Source organism: Heptranchias perlo, chromosome 30 (genome assembly GCF_035084215.1).
Source record: "Heptranchias perlo isolate sHepPer1 chromosome 30, sHepPer1.hap1, whole genome shotgun sequence".
NCBI classification, from domain to species: Eukaryota; Metazoa; Chordata; class Chondrichthyes; order Hexanchiformes; family Hexanchidae; genus Heptranchias; species Heptranchias perlo.
In genome coordinates, this window is record NC_090354.1 from 11455016 (window position 1) to 11478840 (window position 23825).

At 38.3% G+C, this 23825-nt stretch overlaps 1 protein-coding gene across 1 annotated transcript in view; it reads right to left on the reverse strand.

Moving 5' to 3' along the window:
- stat3 (signal transducer and activator of transcription 3 (acute-phase response factor)) overlaps window positions 1-23825 on the reverse strand; it is a 49498-nt gene that overhangs the window by 23686 nt on the left and 1987 nt on the right. The window contains exons 2-7 of the mRNA XM_067968893.1: window positions 23516-23602; window positions 5606-5755; window positions 4545-4689; window positions 3500-3598; window positions 2215-2307; window positions 5-86 (exon numbers count right to left, since the gene is read on the reverse strand). Coding sequence (XP_067824994.1) covers window positions 5-86; window positions 2215-2307; window positions 3500-3598; window positions 4545-4689; window positions 5606-5733 — 547 coding nt within the window. The 5' untranslated portion in view covers window positions 5734-5755; window positions 23516-23602. The remainder of the gene's footprint in view (window positions 1-4; window positions 87-2214; window positions 2308-3499; window positions 3599-4544; window positions 4690-5605; window positions 5756-23515; window positions 23603-23825) is intronic.

Sequence of the window (23825 nt, forward strand, 5' to 3'; positions counted from 1 at the left end):
TCACCTCCTTGGCTTTTCAAGGTCTTGTAATTAAAATCAAAATCATCCTGTAGGTTTTCCAGTACTTTAATCTTGTGTTCAAGATCCTGTAAATCAAATATTAAATATACTTATGCCAAGGCATGGTTAGTTGCAATCTTCATTTAAAACAAAACTAATTTCAATCCACATTGTCTCTGAACAGTATGGATTAAATTTATGTTAATATAACTTCAAATTAAAGCATATTATTCAAAGTGAAAGCTAGAATGTGTTCCAAACTGCTTTGAACTTTAAAGAGGATGGCAACTGTAAATGAGTAACAAGTGCTTAAAATAAAAATTAATTTATGAGTCTTGGAGCTTCAATTTCAGCAGGTAAACAGTGGAGCAGACATATTGTGCGTTAACTTAGATAACCCCCCGAATCTGTGCACCGGGTTCGCGGTGCACGATTAACCCATGCCCAGTCGTTGAGACGCAGGCAGCACGCAACATTCGTGCTGCCTGGTCATTTACCCGATACCTGCAAGCAGCCAAGCCTAGCTGCGCTGTTGAACGGTTGCTCACCAGCAGGGGGGCCCCCCGATATAGCCTGAGCGGCTACTGTCACATAAAGGCAGCCTGCATCTCTTATTTGCAAAATATAAGCTACGGGTCCGCACAGAGTCTGAACAGAGATCAGACATCGCACACGTAAAACACAGATGCAGGTCCTATCCCTATGTTCACAAACTGTTGAGTTATGTTAAAACATTGCAGGAGAAGGTGGCACATAACAGGAGGCAGCAAGTGGCAGTGGCTCCATGGAACATGAACCTGCTGTCCTCTCTCAGGATGACAGCATTCCTGTCCCACCCCTGCCACACTGCCAGTGCCCTTGTTGTTGCCTGTCAGCTAGCCAGTCCACTCCCTGTAGAGTATTGAAACTTTATTATAGGAAGATAGGAACAGGAGTAGGCCGTTTAGGCCCTCGAGCCTGTTCCGCCATTCATTGAGATCAAGCTTGATCTGTGACCTAATTCCATATACCCGCCTTAACCAAAGGTATTAAGAGATATGGGGCTAACAAAAATCTATTAATTTCAGATTTAAAATTAACAATTGAGCATCAATAGCCAGCATCAACTGCCGTTTGCAGAAGAGCGTTCCAAACTTCTACCACCCTTTGCATGTAGAAGCATTTCCTAACTTCACTTCTGCAAGTCCTGGCTCTAATTTTTAGGCTATGTCCCCTAGTCCTAGTATTAAAGTATAGGAGACCTCCAAAAATAGGTACAAATGCATCAGCAGCCAGAAACAATAATCCAGCAACTAACCTGTAAATCCTCCATGATCCCTTTAACTAGTGCTGGTGGAAGGGGTCTTTCATGCTGTTTAGGACCTGTTCAGCTGTGCGAGGTTAAGACAGTGCGTTGGCTGGAGCGCTGAGTTCCAAAATCACAACTGTCCTTTTAAATCAGCGTTGCACACTGATCTAACGCATATTCTCCCTATTTTACATGCTGCTAGCATTCGTTATCTGCACGTGCGCAAACGCCTTTACCAAGAAGGCGTCCAGCGCACGTCGTGCTAGAAGGGTGCACGTCCATTCCGTATGTCATTTTGGGTCCTTAGGAGGTTGCATAGCGCCTAAAAAACGGGCGCTAAGCAGCTCAATTTATAGCCCACTGAGTAACATGGTGGAACAGGCTCGAGGGGCTGAATGGCCTGCTCCCTTTCTTGTGTTCCTAACATTAACTGACGATTCCCATGGAGTACAGCTGCTTTGGCACACATGGGATTATTTTCAAATCATTTGTAAGCAGTTGTTCTTGCCTTGCATGACAATTCACTGAATGAACAAGGAAAATACTCAGGCTTTAGAAACATCAGATTTTAATCTACCTAAAATAGCTCACTAAAAATGTTTAACTGGCAAGAATCTGAGTTAACACTTGAATTTTTGCAATCTACTGAGTACACTTGTCTAAACAGTATGTTCAGTTTTAAAAAATCCTATGCTGAACGTGGCCTTATCCGTGCCATCATATAATATCTTTTTCTGCTTGACTACCACTCATCTTTATAGACCCTGCACTTTTAAATAGCAGTTGTAATATTCCAGAGTTTTCAGTTTTCTCAATATGTAGAGAGAGTTAAAAGATTTCCCATTTACTACTGCAAGCGGACTGCATCAGTTCAAATCAATGCGAAAATTAAATTAACCTTTTTTTGGTAACTCAAATGGACTCACCTGCACCCGCTTCCGTACATCCTGCAGATTATGTTCAAGAATCTGCTGCTTCTCAGTTACCACAGAGCTGTGATGTGGTGATTGCCCAGCTTGCTATAAAGACAACATTTTAAATATTTAATTCAAGCTATGAAAAAAGTATGCTGAATGTGCAACATGTCCAATTCAGCGCTAGACTAATATGAAAATAACAAGACTCAGCATAAGCATTGCTATATTAAAACTAGTTATTTAAGATAATTGGCATAAGAACCATGGGGGAGATGAGGAGAACATTTATTTTTGTTTACGCAGCAAGTTGTGATGATCTGGAATGCACTGCCTGAAAGGGTGGTGGAAGCAGATTCAATAGTAACTCTTAAAAGGAAACTGGATATATACTTAAAACAGAAACATTTGCAGGGGCTTGGGGAAATAGCAGGGGAGAGGGACTAATTGGATAGCTCTTTCAAAGAGTCGACCCAGGCACGGTGGGTCGAATGACCTCCTTCTGCGCTGTAAGAGTCTATAGTTAGACTGAGATTCTGACACTGCAATCATGCCGCTTGTAAAACTAGTTCAGATACCATTCAAAAATTTAACAACCAGAGCAGTTTGCTACCTCAAATAAAGGTGTCTACATAAACATCAGAAAAGAAAATCTTGAAGGCAGGCATCTCAGCAGCCTCACATTTAAAGTGCTAGTTTGACAAATGTTTTGCCTCTGGTTTGAGTTGCAGAAGAGGTTACTCAAGCCCATCAGCTGCTACGGTAAGTTCAACAATTCTTATCTGGGCTAGTGAAGTTCTATTTCCAGTGAGGGAACATCCTGCCTTGCATAAACGTTTGGACTGCAATGACTGTTGCATTGGTGAGAATGAGAGTGACTGTGCAACCATGTAAAGTTGAAAGCCCATTTACCTACTCTCCCAGCTGAAAGATACGAAGAAGTATAAATACATTTTTAAAAATCAAGAAGAGTGGTTTAAAATTACTATTTAATAGATTTACGTGCTTCACAGGTCCACTGTGTTAACATTAAAGTTCTGATCGTGTCTGTCTGCCTCTTATAAAGCTGTGCTTGAATTTTACTTTCACCCTTCAGTACATTGTGTATATAGGATATATTGGAAATAAACTATGCTTTTTTAAAAATTAAATCTATTTTAATAAAGTTGAATAGAATTACACCCAAAAGTAGTGAGCATAAAAGTTGATTCTGTTCAGATAGAATGCATGCATATAGATTTATGCTGTTAGTTTGGAGGGTAAAACATTCCAATCACTTTATTCACACTTCATTCACCTGTGACACAGATGCAGCAACTTGAAGGAGACGGGCTTCTTCCCATAAGCATCGAGCTATGATTCGTGCAATCTCCATAGGCCTCTCCAAATATCTGTTCTGAAAAAACAAAACAGTAAAAAATAAATAAAATGGTGATAAAACCGCAAGAATAATTATAATGAACTGATTTTCCACAAAAGTCAGGGCTCCAAGATTCTGGTTTTCATGCCACTTCTGCCCATTTGATGAGGCTAATCCCATAAATCATATGAATGGCAAACAACCAAGTGGACACAATTTTGCAATATTAATTTTGGCTGCTCATTAGTGTGACCACATTTTTGGACTTGGTAGCCACAATGGGTATCTGACTAAGTTTGAAACCTTTAAGATGGAAGAAATGTGGTAGATTTTCATATAAATAAAACTCACCAAGGGATGATAACAGCAGGAAACAAAAGTAGCAGCTGGGAACAGTCAATGGACCCCCTCGCCACCTCCCTCTGGACAATCTGTAAATGTGACCCTATAAAGCTACTAAATTATGACTTTCCCTGTGTTAAAACAACTGCACATTCTGGATAGGTACCTACATCTCAGCAATCTCAGGTTATCCAAATTTAACCTTTCATCACCATTTCAAATAAGTTAAATTTAAGAGTCAGAATTTATAAAATTATCCAATGTATGCATGGGGAAAGTACCAATGAACCTGGGAATGCTACAGTTTTTTAAAAAATGGTTTGTTAAAATCTAACTAAAATCAAATCTATTTTCTCCTGTGTTCAGAGTGTTGGTCCTAAATGTCGGTCCTAAATGTCCTTAACACAAGTACATGTCTGAGGCCTTGGAGTTCCACTTTTTATAATGGACCCCCAAATTTAAAATATGAACCTATTGTGCTTCAACTGACTTTATAAAAATTGCAAGACCAAAAGTGGCATGTATAAAATGCATCAGATATTCAAGTCAAGTGGAACTGCCCAGGCTCCATGATTATTAATTTTCCATCTTTAATCATTCAGAAACACACATGTAAATCTATCATTTGTAGACTACATACCTGCAGGTACTGTTTAATCTTCCGCAGATTGTGCTGATACAAGACATTGGATTCCTGCAAAAATCTGCTGTACTGTTGATCAATCTCACCCAACAGATTGTGGAACACTAGTGTAGCATGCGACTCCTTACTGGCAGCATAGGCCCTAGAATGTTAAAGAGTGATTTCAATGGCAGAAGGCATGCTTCAATCATCACCTTTATATCTTCAATATAAAAAGAACACTCTGGATAATGGCAAAACAAATCCAACATTTAAAGATAAATCAAGACATATTTATTGATTCAAAGAGGGGACGCATTAAACTTAAATCACAATATAATTCAGGAAATACATTTGTTTTCTACAATCTGAAGATACTGCCTGGGAATTTCCTCAGAGCTGCTCCTGCTCTGCTGCAGTAACTTCACCGCAAATATGGCAGAATCCCTGTTTGCGGACAACAACGGGGTTTCTGCCGCATTCCCAACAAAGTTACAGATGTGGAGCAGAAGCTCCGAGGAAATTGCTGGCCACTGTGTTACAGCAAAAAGAAAAATATTTAACAAATACTTTCCAGAGTATTTTTTATGGAAACCAGTAGAGAAGAATTATAGATTTATTTTGATGAACAATAAATGGATTTTCATAAAATACGTGTCTGGGATAAAAGCTCCCCTGCAGCCATCTGCTACCTCATTTAACTGACCATTATTTATGATTACCCTTGTAGGTTCAATCTATGTTGGCGAGCGAGTCAACCATTGCGGGTTAATCATATCTGTGTCCAATCCAGTGCTCACTCATGTTTAAATGCACACCTACAATTGGGGGCAGGCCATGGACCAGGATTTGGAAACAAAGCTAATTTTCTGCCTCCATAGGCCAGGGGCACAGGTTTAATGGCTCCACCACTCCCCGACTAAAGGGAAGAATGACAATCAGAGATTAGAATTATTTTTAAATAAAAGAGCATGAAAAACAGCGAAGAAATCCTCCACTCCCCGCTCTCCCCAACCACCCACCCCCCCAAAGTGGACATCTTATACAGCACTTAAGTTCTGAACAATTGCAATACGTACCAATCCTGACTCTCAATCCAAGCTGCCAGAAACTGCCTCAGCTCCATGGGGAAGCTGTCACTGTAAAGTTGGTGCAGTTGTTCCAGATATCTGGTATCCAACTGCTGTAACTGATTCCACTGCGCCATTGTGCGAGGAAATTATAGAAAGCTGAAAAGAAAAAAGGTTATTTGATAAATTGCCATCTGTCATCTACTTGCAACAGGTTTTCTCACAAATTCAGTCAGTATAACATCCCTTTATAAGAAAGCAATTAAAAAAAAAAACTAGCTTTTAAAAATAGCGCTATGAATTCTTGGCCAATTTTGAAATTTCCTTTAGAACTCAGTGGTGCAGTCATCTTATCCCCAAGTATTATTAGTCCAAAGCACCAGAATTTCCAAAAGTAGTAGGTAGGATTTTAAATTACAAAGTCAGGGACATGGCATTGCAGAAATATTGCAAAGGTTCAGGATATGATGCAACACTACAAACAGAATTGTGGGCAGTACACTGTACGTATTTCCACACAAGTGTCATTTTAGGGAAATGTTTACTTAGCTGGTGGTTTCTTCTGTCTTTACACCAATAACGGTTTATTTGTTCTCAACTGAATTACTGCCACTTATGACAACGAACATACATGAAAAAACTGCAATGCCTTGATAATGTATTAATAGCCAACATCAATATTCAAATCACTCTGTAGATTAAGCCTGTTGATATAACCGGTGGGATTCAATGAACTGTTACTTTTTACTGAACTTACCAGTTTGTGAATGGGCAAGAACAGTAGTCAGAAAAGATTATAAATGAATGATTTTGAAAGCTGCGAAGTAAAAAGTGACTCAATTTTGTTATAAATTAAATATTGCAATTCTTTGTATTGCAATTTATTTTAAAAATGCAGTACACAATTCTTTAAAGAAGCTTGCAGGGGATGGAGTGACATATTAGTCTATGTTATAGCAACTCCACATTCCCTTTCCTTCTGACAAATACTTCAACCAACTCTGTGCTGTCATAAGTAAAAGTAAACTCTTCTATGTGGGAATCCCTGCAAAATTGAACACACCCAGCGATCCCTTCCAGAAGAAGTGTCAGCTGCGGAAAAGGAAAATATAACGTATCTTTTTTGTTGCTAAACGGCAGAAATAACATTTTCTTAACTTATAAAAATATAGAAATTGCATGACTCTTCAGAAACACCGGGATCCCCTCATTAATCCTTTAAGATCTGCAAACCCCAGTTTTAGAGCTTGCTTTCTAACCCAGGTGCGTTTAATAAAGAAAAATTAACGGTTACATGTTTTTCTTATTAAGCTCCTCACATACCTCAATTTAAAAAGAAACTGTCACCATTAGTTGGCACTAAACAGGGAAAGAGGAATCAAAGTACATAAGACTCTTGGGGTCAGAATTGTTTTTTGTTCTGTTTCTACTTTTCCACATGCAGAATTCTGCTCACGAACTGATGGTTCTGATTATTGTACACCAGCAGGAAAATGTGTCTCACTACTGGATTTTTGTTTTTGTTTTGGTAAAAACGAGCTACCGCAAAATATTCACCACCTACTCTATCTTAACCTGCATGTTTTGTTGCCAGAGTTTTCCCTTTTAAGTTTGATGTATCAGTGACAACAGAAGCAAGGATGCGATCACTGAGCAAAAAAAGAAAATTCCCCAGGCAGGTGCTAAACCACATGTATCTTTTCTCAAAAGATTTAAGAGCATCAAAAGTGGTGTCGCAAATAGGTATATCCAATGTGACATGACAAAAGCGCAAGAGATCATGCTTGTTTGAAGTTGTAAACTTGATGATTCTGGGTCAGTACTGGAAACTTTTGATCTTAAAACAGCCTTCACTACTTTTTGTGATTCACAGGTTGCACAAAGAATCAAAATCAAGTCTCGTCTTCAGGTGAAACTGGGATTCAAGGCAGGGGATAATTGGACCAGGGCACACAAGTGTAATTCAATCCTCATTTCAAAATCATACATTGTTTTTCAATATAATACTTTGATTTTATATTATTTATAGTTAAATAACTAAACTTCTTGCAATTTGGGATGCAGAGTTGGTTGCAGTACAGTGTTAGAAGGTGGGAGACACAAAACTGAAGAATATCTACACCATCACTGGCAGGAAGGTACATGACAAGTTTACATTGGCAATTTTCATTATAATGGTGGACATAAGAATTTATAATGGAAAAAGTTGACAAAGATGTGGCAACAGGATGTAAGATTTTGCATATAGGACTGCATGCAGGCAGGATTTTTTCTATATTATATATAGATATTTTATAGGAAGAACGTAACATGGGGATAATGGAGCAACCCTTCTCAAGACTAGACTGGACACAATAGAATGCAGAAGCCCCAGACAGTAACCTTCTGATGGCAACTGATCACTAACAGTTACAAGGTATTAGGATGGAAATTCATTTAGATTACAGTAATACAGATGCAAGATATAAACTTGTTTGTCATAATTTCACTTAATATGAGCTGGTGTCAGTGTTATTGGCAGTGTTTCTTTCCCACCACTGGCTTGTTTGGGCCAGGGAGCAGGTTTTATAAAAAGAACATTTGATGAACTTGGGGCTCACATAATGAAGTAATGTCTACTTCAAATGCAAACATACAACGTACTCAAGAGCTGCACACAGTGCAACTTCAGCACAAAGGGACCAAAAAGAAATATTGTCTATTTAAAACACAGCAAAAGATGGTATGATATTGAAAGATTTTTCCAAACACCAGTTAACAGGAACTACAACTGTTTATAAAAGTTTATAGAAGCACAGTTATCAGATCAGATGTGAAAGTAAGTTTAATAGGTCAGAATCAATAGTAGTTTCCTCAGAAGTCAGAAAGGTAAATTCCCCAACTAACGTATCTTCACAGCTATTTTCCATGATGTTTACATCACTTTGAGTAGGTAAATATAAAGTTTCCCTTAATGTTACAGCCTTTTTGAAAAATGCCTACTCCTAAAATTAATGGAAATCCCCAAATCAGCAACAGGTATTATTTTAAAATTAAAGTTCTTGTAATGGGTTTCTCACCTAACATAAAATGTAGGGCTCCAGGGAAAAGGGCAGAATCCCATTAATGCAGAAGGAATGCCAATGTAAACAAGGACAGAAATGTTTTCCCAGTGGGAGACAATGACCCGGAAATGGCTCAAGAAATAACGACGATGTTAACAGGGCTCAACGTTATTTCAAGGCAAATGGAAGAGAAAGTTCCGATGAGCATGCAAGCACAATCAAACAGGAAATCCGGAACTTGCTCTTCCTGATCCCCTGCTGATCTGACAGCTTCACGTTAGAGATATTGCAGGCTGGAATCAATGGATCAGCACCAACTTGCTTTCCTGCCCAGTTGGAAACTAACTAATCTCACTAGATAAAAGGTATGCTGAGTTAAATCAGGTCCAAACTAACTTTTAACGGCATGGTAAGTATTAATGACTGCCAAACAACCGCCCTGGTAGTGAAAATTAACTTTTAAATATGTGGAGTGTCATTACTCCCAATTTTATTAGTTTTTGGACATTTAAAATATATTTTTTAAAACTTTCTCTTTTATCTTCGTCTTTTACTCTTACCCTCTCTTTATTTTGCTTTCTCTATCTGATTTTTTAGTACATTTACTAATCTTATCTGACACTTCCTGGTTCTGTGCGGTTTGTGAGTAAACTTCACTTCCTGGTTCTCACAGTGTGGCTTGCTTCAAGTTGATTGATGGAGGGGACAGAGCGATCCTTTCCTCCTCTCACGGGTCAGAAGAAGTCCAGGAATGATCGCTGTACTTCTTGCAGGTCTTAATTAAGGCAAATTGGTGTCCAGAAGCCCGCGAAAAGTTTGTGGGTGAGTTAGTTACTTACGAGCGGCGGGCGACTTCCATTCGCTGCTCACAGCAATTTCCGGCCCATTATAACCACTTAATCATACTTGGTAGCCTGGCAACAAGAGGTGCACACCCCTGGGACATGCTCAAACCAAGTCGAAGTATACATTAAGAACTTCCAATGAGTGCATAATGGTAAAAGTTTTAATTCATATACAGATCCATATGAGTGAATTTCATATTTGATCACCAGATTAAAAATAGGATATATGTTAACAAGTTAATCTCACAGAGATCAGAAATTGCCAGTGAAGAGCCTCCAACAGTCAACAAAAAACTGTGTGCGCAGATTATAAGTGGCATCTCCATTGTCCACAATGGTTACATCCCTTTTTTAAAAATTAAATATTTATTTTTATATTCCCTAAACCCATGCAAACTCATACATGATATTCCATTCCTTGACTGTATACTTACATTTGGTCTCAAATTTGCTACAGCTATAAGCTCAATGACCAACTGCCCTAAGTATTACGCCTTAAAAAGTACAACATTAATTATTCGTGAGTCTCCTACTAACTAATCCTCTTTTGTATCTCAAGATTGAAACTCCAACTTTCCTCCTTCAAATCAAGCTGAACATCTAATCATACGTCAGTTTTATTTTTGAAATGTAAAACTATACTTCAGTGAGTGCACCTACTTTTTACTAATTGAAGAAAGCTAACCTCCTTAGAATTACTCAGCTGTGATTCACCATGATGGTATGACAAAGATACCTGTGGTTTAGAAAAAAAAAATCAAAGTGCTATATCTGAAGTAGGAGGCAGGATGAAACGAAGGAAATTCCAAAGTGTGTTCAAAAACCACACTATCACTTTCAGATATCAAAAGGTTAATTATTCACACACCAAAATCATCCTACGTTAACAGATAGGAGTATGGTCATCAGCAGCAAAAATAAAATAAAACCCTCTAAAACAAATTCCCCCCCCCATACACAATTGAGGTTTTAAACAACATATGTAATACAGCTGAAGTGTTACAGAGACACAACAAGGACAACAATTTTCACTAAAGAAGAAACAGATTTTTCAAGAGAATGAATTTTCCTTTTAGTACGATGAAAATGCATCAAATTTAACGTTATTGCATCCAAAATGAAAAAGATATTTGATACAGATTAAGCCCATTTGAGCGCTTTCCATTTTCTGGCTCATGCACAAGACAAAAGACACTTCTTAAAACTAGATTCAACACAGCAGCAGTGCAAGACTTCTGGTGCAGTATCCACCAGCAGTGCAAGATCACTGCTTCATACATCTTGCTCTCTGAAAGATTCCTCCAAGACCATTACAGTAGGGACTCAATTTAGAATCACAGAACAGTTACAGCATAGGAGACCATTCGGTCCATTGAACCCGTGCTGGCTCTTTGTAAGGGCAATCCAGTTGGTCCCATTCCCCAGCTCTTTCCCTGTAGCCCTGCAAATCTTTTCCCTTCAAGTATTTATCCAATTCCTTTTCGAAAGTCACGATTGAATCTGCTTCCATCACCCTTTCAGGCAACGCATTCCAGATTATAACTACGCGCTGCATAAAAAAGTTTTCCCTCATGTCGCTTTTGGTTCTTTTGCCAGTCACCTTAAAAAGATGTGTAGAGAATGTGGGCATCGATCCTAAGCTAAGCCAGTGCTCTACCCTTCGAGCTAATTTGGGAACAGATGACCACTGGAGGAGGGACATAAGTAAAAGAATTACCATTAGATCTCAAGACCATTATTTCTTGGCTGGATTAAATTTAGGCAAAGTGCACAATGCCTACTGGCCTCTCCCTTACATAAAAATGAAATAGGGAAATTGGGGTTACAAAGCACTAGTAAATTTCTTTAAAAAAAATTTCTCAGGACATGGGTGCCACCCGCAAGACCACATATATTGCCCATCACTTTTTTGTTCAGCTACTTCAGAGAGTGTTAAGAGTCACATAGCTCGGACATTAATGAACCAGTTGTGTTTTTGGAACAATCTGCAATTTTTAAACCATTATTTTTTCTGGTGCCAGCCTGCAAATTACCAGATTTATTAAATTAAATTTCACAACTTTCCATGGCTGGATCTGGTCACAATCTCCGAGTTACTAGTCCAGTACCTTAACCACTATGCCACTATACTCGGTACAACTACTTGATGTTATTCTCTCTCTCCTCCTTTCCCCACCACCTCAATCACCCACCCACTCTCAGCATGTTTTTAAACAGTACTACAGAACTTAAAGCTGAATTTCTAAAGCTTTAAAGCACAACATTATCACACTAGCAATGCAAATGAAGTTACATATTGACTGTTGCTACTTCCACTGATGCTGCAGCGTTGAAATTGGGAAATGAAAGATTACATCTGAAAACTTTGCTTTGAAAGCATTTCATGTTTTTAAGAACTTTACAAGTAAAATAGTGTGTTTAAATAGGAAATAAATATTTTTGCTAATGGATTTAGTATCTGCAGAGCAAGAAAACTACACCAGAAGGCTTTTCAAGTACAAAGGGTCAGGGCTCAAGATAAATCAAACTGTTTCACATGTTGATCAACAGCACAGGTGATACAGCAACACAGATTGATGCTTCTACCAGTAACATATGGAAGTGTGATTTGTATGCAAAGTTCGATTTGTTGCTCCTGCTATTTGTTGATCTGCAGCAGCTAAGAACTTTGAATTAGAACTATTTAAGCTCTTCTGCACTATGCATTCATGGAAGATCAAGCCTCTGCATGCACGCACCGTTCTCCCCCTCACCGAGTGCCTCTTCATGCTCTAGAAAACTGAACTTTTAGTATCCTATTTTAAAATAAATCTATTACTGACCAGCCACTTCAAAAACTGGATTGTCTGATTGAAAGTAAATGGATGGTCACCCTGCTTGTACACATTAATGCAGATAAAATGCAGCACGCTTATTCTGTTTCGAGTCATACTTGCATTATAGTCACAAACATTTGTACGATAACATTCCATTTTTAAGCTCTGCACAAAACAAGATGACACTTAATAATCAGCTGAATGAAAGTATTGTGCAGCAACCATCTGAAAGTTTCTGTATATTGCTTTTGCTGACATGATACTACTGGTTGAAGCCAAGAGAGAAATAAAACAAACCAAATGATAACCACACAGGAAATTGGTTCTTATATGCAAGGTGTGTTAAACAAGAGTCAAAAGAGAAATATAGAATTTCACACAAACTGCACAAAAAGAATAAGTGAAATTAGTTCAATAACATTTCTAGTATCATGGCCAGCTAAAATATAATGCGTGCAGACTTTACCTTATTGGCTAAAAATATTCAGCATTATAATTCTTTTCGTGCTGGTATTCTGCCACAAGTAATTTAATACAATTAAAACTGCCTCACCCATTTGACCAGGGAGAATTTTTTTTTCAAATAAAAATTGTAGAAACCACTTTACCAAACTTCAGGATGCAAGCAGCTCATTGGGCTCCCTATTTTTTCCTCTGTACATGATGAAACTCACCATGATCGTAAATGTCTGCTCTGATTACAATATTATCTCAGCACACGTACATTTAATAAGAAAGGGAAATTTCTACATCTCAACAAAACCTAACTTCTGACTGTTAACAGTTGTAGATTTCAACTCATTCTGGATATTTATTTTATATAATAGATACAAAATTAGTTCAACTGTGGAACAGCATGAATGGATTAACCCTGTGTGATGTATTACAAGTGTTATGTTTAAATACAACATCACATGTTACAAGGTTATGCTGTAAACAGTTACTGATTTGTATCTGTTCAATATTAAATCATGTTATCCATTGAAAAGATTTTCCTGAAATCATGTGTTACTCTGTCTGAATATTCACTGCCAGCGCACAAAATTTTATGATGCCTGTATTTACAGAAAAGAAGGAAAACAGGTTTACGAACTAAAATGTTTGATGAAGATTTTGCATTGTTCGAGAAGTTATGGTGGTTCAGTATTCTTACTTTGCAAAAATCATTTGCTCCATTGAAGTAACTGTCATCAATTGTAAGATTTCCATCAACTTTAAACTAATCAAGGGAAAGGGGGATGGAAAAGACAGAGAGAAAAAGGAAAAGATATGGATAGATTTGTTGGTCACAAAGAGCACCTAGCACCAGATGTAATATCAACCAAAATTGTGTTTTGATGTATGGAAATGGGAAATAAAATGTGGGTTGAGACATTAAATCAGGCCAATGAGGGGATGCATGTGAAGACACAAAAGAGAGATTTAACAAGGGTCAGCTTTGAGTTTCTAGTTTTTGTAGATTGAAATATACAAGTGATTAGTTGGGACGACCCTAGCTAACAAACCTGAGGAAAATATTGAGAATGAAGAATTAGCCTCGTGCCGAAGGCGCACGGTATCGACAAATTTGCTGGAGGTTCCAGGTTGCTTTAATCCCAAGAAGTGTTGGGTTGTCACAAACCCTTTAATTATTCTGTTTGATACAAAATCTACCTATGAAACTAGTCATACACAATACAGGGATTGTTCAGAAATGAGAGTACCACCTTAAAACGAGGGCAAGTTGGAAGGTCTGCTCAGATGAGCTCTAAAAAACATTTTTTGATACAAATCAAACAGCCTTTACAAGATTAAGTGGGTAGGGTCTGAGTATTTGCTTGGTTTCATTTTAAAGTTGATTTACTGGCCTGCCGGAACTGGAAATTCCTTCTAATTCCATTCTGACCTACATAGATTCAAGTTTTTCCAAAATTTTATGGGAAGAAACTGAAGAATTGCAAGTAACAAAAATGTATATGCACATGTATTTGTTAATAACAATAGTAGTCATATCAAGGGAAACTTTATGGTAGATTTTCAAATTATTCCACAACAGCTGCTCGCAGTGAAACCAAGCTTTTTTCCTCACTGGAACAAGTACCTTGCACAACAAAATTTGATTTAGCCATAAAATTCATAGCTATTTTGCATTTTTAAAACACAAACAGTAGGTTTATCTTTGTATAAGGTTAAATCTGCTCAGGCACCTTTAAAAAGGCCACTAAGGATAACATACTTGCCAAACTGTGTTCAACCAGAATCTGACAGTTGAGGTTATGACTGGGCATGGGATACAAATAGTAATTTGCCCGGAAGATAAGTGGAGATTTCTGCACCTAGTTCTCATTTCCTTTCTCATTCCCTCCACCCAAAAAAGAAACATCAATGACTGGGTTTAGATAAGTGAACTTGATAGTGATGCATCATAGAAGGCAAAAATGTTTATTCTCTGCTGAAATCTTCTACTGCCATGCAAGGCAAAGTGAATGCAAAGTTGATTACTCACTGGGTTGTGTTTCTTTTTAATAAAGGATAAACAATTTGAATACAACAGAACACAAAATCAGGAAATAGCAGGCAATATTGGGGCAAAAAAATTTCGTAACGGTCCCAATTTTAAGGAATGCAAATATGGTGTTTTACTACATCAGAATAAGAGGTGCTTGATGTTTTTCAGGTTTATTCACAGCACCAAAATAGATCGAAAAGATAACTTTAGTTTCCATGATGACATAATATGAAACCAGTCCTGTGTGTTATCATATTCTTTCATACAAGTGATTTTTTGGGTGGCAGAGTGCCATTGTGGACCTTCATCCAAAAGCAACAGATCAATCTGACCGTACAAACCCATCTTAATATTTCAATTCCCAACAATCAGACAGCAAATCTGCCAATGGTAACCAAGTTTCCCACTCTCCACCTCTTTGCAATCAATTCCCAGCATTTTATGCCCATTTACTGCTAGTGAACATCTAAATATAATCCTTCAAATTGAGGAAGAGAAAAAAAAAGATTATAAATCATTTTCTGAGAATCTTTTCCTGTATCATGATACTTCAACTTCACAACCACATACGCTCAGTGCAGCAGATGTACAAAGCAAGGATTTCTCTCCGTGAGCCAGTGGACCAGAGTAACAACTAGAGCACAAAATACCGAATTCAAGGAACATTGAAGTCAACAATACTTTTTCTAATTCACTGAAAGGTGCTAAAATTAAACTAAAGCAGCCTGTTATCAAAATATTTTTAAAAAGTCAACAAAAAACTGAAGTACCCAGAGACACAGGAAATGTAACAGCTATTAACAAAGATTTTTACTTGGCTCGCGATCTGCTCGCTTTACCTCCACTGCATCATTCTCTGGCGTTTATAACTTCGTGGACTTAATAGATTGGGAAAGTCTGCTTCGTCACTGGGGGATTTTAGGTTGTAAATCCATGAATGGGTGGACACATGACAGATGAAATTTAATGCAGGGAAGTGTGAAGTGATACATTTTGGCAGGAAGAATGAGGAGAGGCAATATCAACTAAATGGTACAATTCTAACGGGGGTGCAGGAACAGAGGCACTTGCGGGTATATGTGCACAAATCTTTGAAGGTGGCAGGACAGGTTGAGGAAGCGGTTAAAAAAAGCATATGGGCTCTCAGGCTTTAAAAATAGAGGAAGTTATGTTGAACCCTTATAAAACACTGGTTTGGCCACAACTCAAATATTGTGTCCAATTCTGGGCACCGCACTTTAGGAAGGATATGAAGGCCTTTGAGAGGGTGCAGAAAAGATTTACTAGAATGGTTTCAGGGATGAAGGACTTCAGTTATGTGGATTGACTGGAGAAGCTGGGGTTGTTCTCCTCAGATTACGAGATTTGTTAGAAGTGTTCAAAATCATGAAGGGTTTAGATAAAGTAAATAAAGAGAAACTGTTCCCATTGCGGAAGGGTCAAGAACCAGAGGACACACATTTAAGGTGATTAGCAAAAGCACCAAAGGCAACATGAGGAAAACATTTTTTACGCAGCAAGGTAGTTATGATCTGGAATACGCTGCCTGACAGGGTGGTGGAAGCAGATTTGAATGTGGCTTTCAAAAAGGAATTGGTTCAATAATTCAAAAAAAATATACTCCACCGAGGAAAAAAAGGTGTAAAAGAAATGACAGCCATCCGTGGCTAAGTAAAGAAATTAAGGATAGTATCCGACTAAAAACAAGGACATATAAGGTAGCCAAACTTAGTGGGAGGATAGAAGATTGGGAAGTCTTCAAAAGACAGCAAAAAGTAACAAAAGGATTGATTAAGAAAGGGAGGATAGATTATGAAAATAAATTAGCAAAAAATATAAAAACAGATAGCAAGAGTTTCTATAGTTATATAAAAAAAAAGGGTGGCTAAGGCAAACGTAGGTCCCTTAGAGGATGAGACCGGGAAATTAATGGTGGGAAACATGGAGATGGCAAAAATGCTAAACAAATATTTTGTTTCAGTCTTTACGGAAGAGGACACTAAGAAAATCCCAACACTGGACAAACAGGGCGCTCTAGTGGGGGGAGGGGGGGGGGGAGGAGCTAAATACGATTAAAATCACTAAGGAATTGGTACTCAGTAAATTAATGGGACTCAAGGCGGATAAATCCCCTGGACCTGATGGCTTACATCCTAGGGTCTTGAGGGAAGTGGCAGTAGGGATGGTGGATGCTTTGGTAATAATTTTCCAAAATTCTCTGGACTCGGCAAAGGTCCCGGAAGATTGGAAAACTGCTAATGTAACACCCTTATTTAAAAAGGACAGTAGGCAGAAGGCTGGAAATTATAGACCAGTTAGCCTAACATCTGTGGTGGGTAAAATTTTGGAGTCTATTATTAAGGAGACAGTAGTGGAACATTTGGATAAGCATAATTTAATAGGACAAAGTCAGCATGGCTTTACGAAGGGGAAGTCATGTCTGACAAATTTGCTTGAGTTCTTTGAGGACATAATGTACAGGGTGGATAAAGGGGAACCAGTGGACGTAGTGTATTTAGACTTCCAGAAGGCATTCGACAAGGTGCCACATAAAAAATTATTGCTCAAGATAAAGAATCACTGGATTGAGGGTAATATTCTGGCATGGGTGGAGGATTGGTTATCTGACAGGAAGCAGAGAGTTGGGATAAATGGTAACCAGTAGCCAGTGGTGTTCCGCAGGGGTCGGTGCTGGGTCCTCAACTCGTTACAATCTATATTAACGATTTGGAGGAGGGGACCGAGTGTAACATATCAAAGTTTGCAGATGATACAAAGATGGGAGGGAAAGTAGAGAGTGAGGAGGACATAAAAAACCTACAAGGGGATATAGACAGGCTGGGTGAGTGGGCGGAGATTTGGCAGGTGCAATACAATATTGGAAAATGTGAGGTTATGCACTGTGGCAGGAAAAATCAGAGAGCAAGTTATTATCTTAATGGCGAGAAACTGGGAAGTACTGCAGTACAAAGGGATCTGGGGGTCCTAGTGCAAGAAAATCAAAAAGTTAGTATGCAGGTGCAGCAGGTGATCAAGAAGGCCAACGGAATGTTGGCTTTTATTGCTAGGGGGATAGAATATAAAAACAGGGAGGTATTGCTGCAGTTATATAAGGTATTGGTGAGACCGCACCTGGAATACTGCATACAGTTTTGGTCTCCATAGTTATGAAAATACATACTTGCTCTCGAGGCAGTACAAAGAAGGTTCACTCGGTTAATCCCGGGGATGAGGGGGCGGACGTATGAGGAGAGGTTGAGTCGATTGGGACTCTACTCATTGGAGTTCAGAAGAATGAGAGGCGATCTTATTGAAATATATAAGATTGTGAAGGGACTTGATCGGGTGGATGTGGTAAGGATGTTCCCAAGGATGGGTGAAACTAGAACTAGGGGGCATAATCTTAGAATAAGGGGCTGCTCTTTCAAAACTGAGATGAGGAGAAACTTCTTCACTCAGAGGGTAGTAGGTCTGTGGAATTTGCTGCCCCAGGAAGCTGTGGAAGCTACATCATTAAATAAATTTAAAACAGAAATAGACAGTTTCCTAGAAGTAAAGGGAATTAGGGGTTACGGGGAGCGGGCAGGAAATTGGACATTAATTTAGATTTGAGGTTAGGATCAGATCAGCCATGATCTTATTGAATGGCGGAGCAGGCTCGAGGGGCCGATTAGCCTACTCCTGCTCCTATTTCTTATGTTCTTATGTTCTTGTGTTAATTGAAGGGAAAAAATTTGCAGGGCTACAGGGGAAGAGCGAGGGAATGGGACTAACTGGATTGTTCTTACAAAGAGCCGACACGGGCTCAGTGGGCCGAATGGCAGCCTCCTGTGCTGTAACAATTCTATGATGGTCAAGCTCTCATCCAATCCACATGACCTGCTAAAATCAAAATACTAAACCGAAAAATGGAGGAAATATAGGTTAAGCGCACAAGAAGGAAATGTGGCAATCGGGCCCAAGGTTTTGTGCGCTGGATTCCTGCAGCTGTAATTTAGACAACTCAGGCATAAAGGCAAAAAAATGTACTTTTTAAAACATATTTCATAATAATTACAAGTGGGTTAAAAAGTGATTCAATTAAGAGATCCAGGTAATGTTAACAAATTACTTGGGCTTATTGGTGAACCCCCCCACAAACCCGCGCCATTAAATACAGCCTTGTAAACTCTGACATGTGCCCTAACGTGTAGTACATGCAGACTAATAGATGCAAAATTTTGTCACAAAGCTTATTTAGTAGAGATATTGATACCAATACCCTAGAGAGGAAAATAAAAATCACATTTAATCCACTGCACTTAAGTGTGCCAATACCTTTGCGTGATACTTCAAATTCATCATCTCAAATTTGTATTTCCTCTTGTGTCATATATATCTCAGAATGCTCTCTCCAGACATAACCCATCTTTGGAAGGACAAAATCTACAGGTGACTTTCATGGATCAGGTACAAAATTTCAGCCATCCATCATTATACGTCACTAAACTCCTGTTGACACCACCACCAATAATCAGGGGATTGGAGTTAATAAGACTGAAGCCACAAACCATGAAAGAAAAAGCATTGGGGCTTTTGAACCTACAATTGCATAATATTCTCCTACTCACTCCATCAAATCTTATATATGCTCATCTCCAGCAATCCTGCTGGTAACCTCAACTCCACTGAGATGAACAATGTGGTCAGCAGAGTTGCTAACAGCAAGTGTAGACTGTTTTTAGTGCTCACCTCTGCAGCTGTAGAGTTTGTCGGGGGAGCTCTCTCAGGTCTGCAGCTGGTCATGTTGCGGGAGAGAATGTGGGGAGAGCTGTGATCGACTCATGGATCAAAATGTGGTTGTAGCAGCTGCTCTACTAGCAGGAATGGAGGAGCTGCTCTTATTTGCAGAAAAAAATGTTGTTGGAGAGGATTGAAATCGGCGGATCAGCAAAGGCAAGGAATTCACAAAAAAGTTAAGAGCACCAATCAGTAATCCAAAGACTCTTGATTATCTACCAGGGGAGAGGAGTTATCCCCTCATTCTGGCAGATAATCACTATTACTGGAAAATAAATTATATGCAACGTCAAATAAAATTCACAAAATTATGTAGTACATCAAAACAATGTGATGAGGCTGCTATATAGAAACTGCTGGCAGGGTCAAAAATTGAACGAACTGTGTTGCACTGCCAAACATTCTTGAAGACAGTGGGACTAAGGCAATGTCTTATGGGTAAACATCTTATGGGTAAACAAATCTTCTCCACTAGTGTTCGACCTTTTGCTACTGTGAGTGCGCACTCTACCGCTGCATGACTACCAGTTAAGTGGTTTGTAAATGCTTCTCAAGCAGCTGAAGGATTACTATAGGATAAATGTGACTTGTGATGACAAAAAAAATCAGCCAATCAAATTTATTTTCCCCCCACAGGAGTCACGTTACAAAATTGAATGCTCCATGAATTTTTCAGAATAAAAAGAGAATGTCGCTTCCATAGTTTTCTAATTGCTTTTTTTTAAAAAAAGATTGGAACGACACTGCAGTAGGAATCATGAGTGGGATCAGGTCACCAGCAGGACCAAGGAAATTTATTGGATACCTACTGGTTAAAAAGTCTAAAGTTGATTTCATTAACTAATTTCTTCCAGTGGCTACAATTGGCTGCAGTAAACGGTATCTTATCAAAAATTATTCCAAAATGAAGTGACACATTCCAGGAATATTAAACTTCATTAGAACACTAAAACATCTTAGGCTCAGTACATACATTAAAACAGACAACTGTTTCTACAATTCCCTCTCCACTACATCAAAAAAAATCAAATCACTATTTACTTTTGCAAGCAAAATGAAACTAGCAACTTGAAACTGAAGAGGTAAATACAAAAACTGAATGGTTGCCCTGTGCTCGTGTTGCATTATTGAAGCAACTTTATTTCATATCAATTTCCAGTTCTTACAACTAAGTGACTGTTCTTATAGTGAAGGCTGAGCAGTAAATTCATTTTACTTCAGATTTTTAACAGTATCAGAAAGGTAACAATTTCCTCCCTCTTTCTCCCCTCTCCCGCCAATATGTAGGTTAAAAGAAAATATTACAAAATTAATTAGCTATGAAGCAAAATGAAATATTCAGTAATGATAAACAATGCAACTTAAAATCATTAACAGTGTTAACATCAAATCGCTCTAGTCTTCCTATTAAACCTCACAGGTATTAAGAAAGGTCATCCAAACCATCCAAGGAATATGGGCACAGGAAAAAAAAAGTAGAGAAAATTTAGAGAGAGATCAAATTTGGTTTGCGTCAAACAATTACAATTTTCCACTGAATAGCTTGGAAGAATGAGTGCCCACATTAAACTGATTTTTCTTCTTCTCCAAAGTCCAAATCACATAATATATTTGGCACAAACCTACTGACATCCCACAGCACAGATAACAGTGCATTCATAACACAATGTTCCAAGAACAATTCCTTAATCATTATGAATTAAGACTGCAAAGTAAAGTTTAGAGTTTGAAATAACGCTCTACTTTCGGTTTTACTTCTCTTACACAGAACTCTACTGTGGTTAACATGTTGCCTTTCAACAATTCTGACCTCTGCAGGAAGGAAGGATCTAAATGGCTCCGGAGGGCTACCTCGTTAAAATGGAAAAACTTGCATTTATATATAGGGTTACCAACTCTGGTTGGACATATTCCTGGAGGTTTCATCACATGACTTCCTGTCTCTAACTGCCTGACCCAGTCAGTCAAACAGCTTTTTTCCCCCATCTTCAATATTTTTATGGCTAACAAAAATAGTGTTCAAAGAAAATTTGTCAAAAACATTATTTTTTTTAATGCCCCTATGATTTTTCTCCTGGGTTGCTTGCAGCAGTGTCGAGGAAATTAATCTTTAATTTCTGCCGATTTCAGGATAATCCTGACGGGTTGGCAAACCTATTTATATAGCACCATTTGAGATCTCAGAACATCCCAATGCACTTTACAACCAATGAACTATTTCTGAAGTGTAGTCACTGTTGTAATTTAGGGAACTCTACACTATACCCCTATACTTCGGGAAATAAAAAAAATACAACAAAATCAACCAGGAATGACACAAAGTCATTCAAGTCGTCGCTGCAGGCAAAAACTCCTGGATAAACCAGGATGAAATGTTCACACTCATAAAAGGTCAGCAGCACAGGTTAGAAACTATTTTGGATTCTTGTACAATAAGGACCTTGCCTTTGTAGCACTTCAACTTTAATCAAGAACTTGTTTTCAAGTGCCAGTATTCGGCCTCTCTCCATCTGCCCAACACCGAAGGAACATCGGTTAACTGGTCTTAGTCAGCGAGGACTCTATTCACCAGCACTTTAATTCAGACTCTGCTTTTAAACAGTGCCACGAAGAGGAGGCCATATCTGCCAGACGAACAGTCGGATACCGGACCAGCTGGTAACTGTTCACTATTAGGCAGGACATAAGATGTCAGCACTTTAAAACATACTCATTAGTGAAACTAAAATGCCTGTGACTATGGAAATAGAGTAGGGAAGCTTTTGGGAGCACTGGATGCAACTGGGTGGGTGGACTTCTTATACATCTCTGGCGCTACTAAATTCTTAGTCTGTTAAATGGGTTCCAGTTCGGATCATTTCAGTTGGGCAGAGTTGCACTGCACTCACTAATTCAAATCCCACAAATCATTCTATGCCTTAAACTGGGACTTTAAAATGAACTGTAATTAGGAGGAAGAGTAGAAGTGGTGGATAAGACTTATGACAAACAACACAATAGCAAATTTTACCTCCAACTATTGGAGTGTACTGACACAGTAATTACAACAAGTTATAGTGAATTGAGGCAGTACAGTGGCACACCAGTGTACTGTACCAACAGTCTAGAGTAAAGTATGCCTGCTTTCATTACTTGGCATGCAGAGATTTCCCAATCACAGCTGGAATGTCAGGAGGAACTAAGCAGAGGGCTGTAGGGGTTTGCAGATATTACAGAAGTGCAATTTTTATATTATACTGTACTGGAAAATATATCAAGCCTGTACATGTTCAACATTTTTAACATATCTTTTTTAAAAAATTGGTTGCAGCTTTTTAACCCATTTTCTGGTGATGTATCTCACTACAGCTAATGTTATGAACAAGGAAAGAAACATGTGATATAGTTATAATGGCAGGATTTACCCTATTTCTAAGAACTGGAACACTGCAATAATGTGATGTTCCTAATCACATGGTGCCCCATGACAAATTTAGTCTTCTAAACCACTATCAGTAAATGACTACTTAAAACGGAATACCCTTCCCCATTCTTATAAATTGAACCTAAAATTGTTCTAGTTTCAAAATCATATTACTTAAGTTTCAGCTTTAAATGCAGGCAAACTGAAATTACATTCAGCCAGCATTGCCCACATAACTTGCTTAAAAGGTCACAAAATTCTGAATTGCACTTCCTCCTTGAAAAAGAAACACAGTATTTTCCAAAGTGGCTTCCTGCTTATTCTGAAATTTTCTGCACAACAAAATTAAAACATAGATCACGTTGTTTAGTAATAATTTTGATGTAGAAACTCACTGCAGAAAAATTAGAACTCCTGCAGATACATCTCTAAATGAGATAGTACTTTGTTTGGGATCAGCCAGAATAAACAATATTAGGGACTGAGATAACAAACATCCTAGGGGGAGGGAGGAATTACTGACATAAAGACCATGTTACTCTACCTGATCTCCTCCAGCTGAAGAAATTTTTCTTCTCCGCAGGTTTTTCAAGACAGAATGTGTTCACTGCACCAGTGCTGAAAGTTGTTGCTGAAAGACAAGAAGAAATAATCATGATAGATAGCATCGGATAGTGTTAACTGATGGAAAAACGAGGATAAATTATCAAAATGACCAGATATAAAATAAGTCAACAAGAGAAAATAGAAGAAGGTCATAAAAGAGCATTACACGGCAGCAAATCATCTTTAAGCCAACATTTTATTGAGCAGGGAAAAGTGTTTCTATTATTTTTTACACACACATGGAAAAT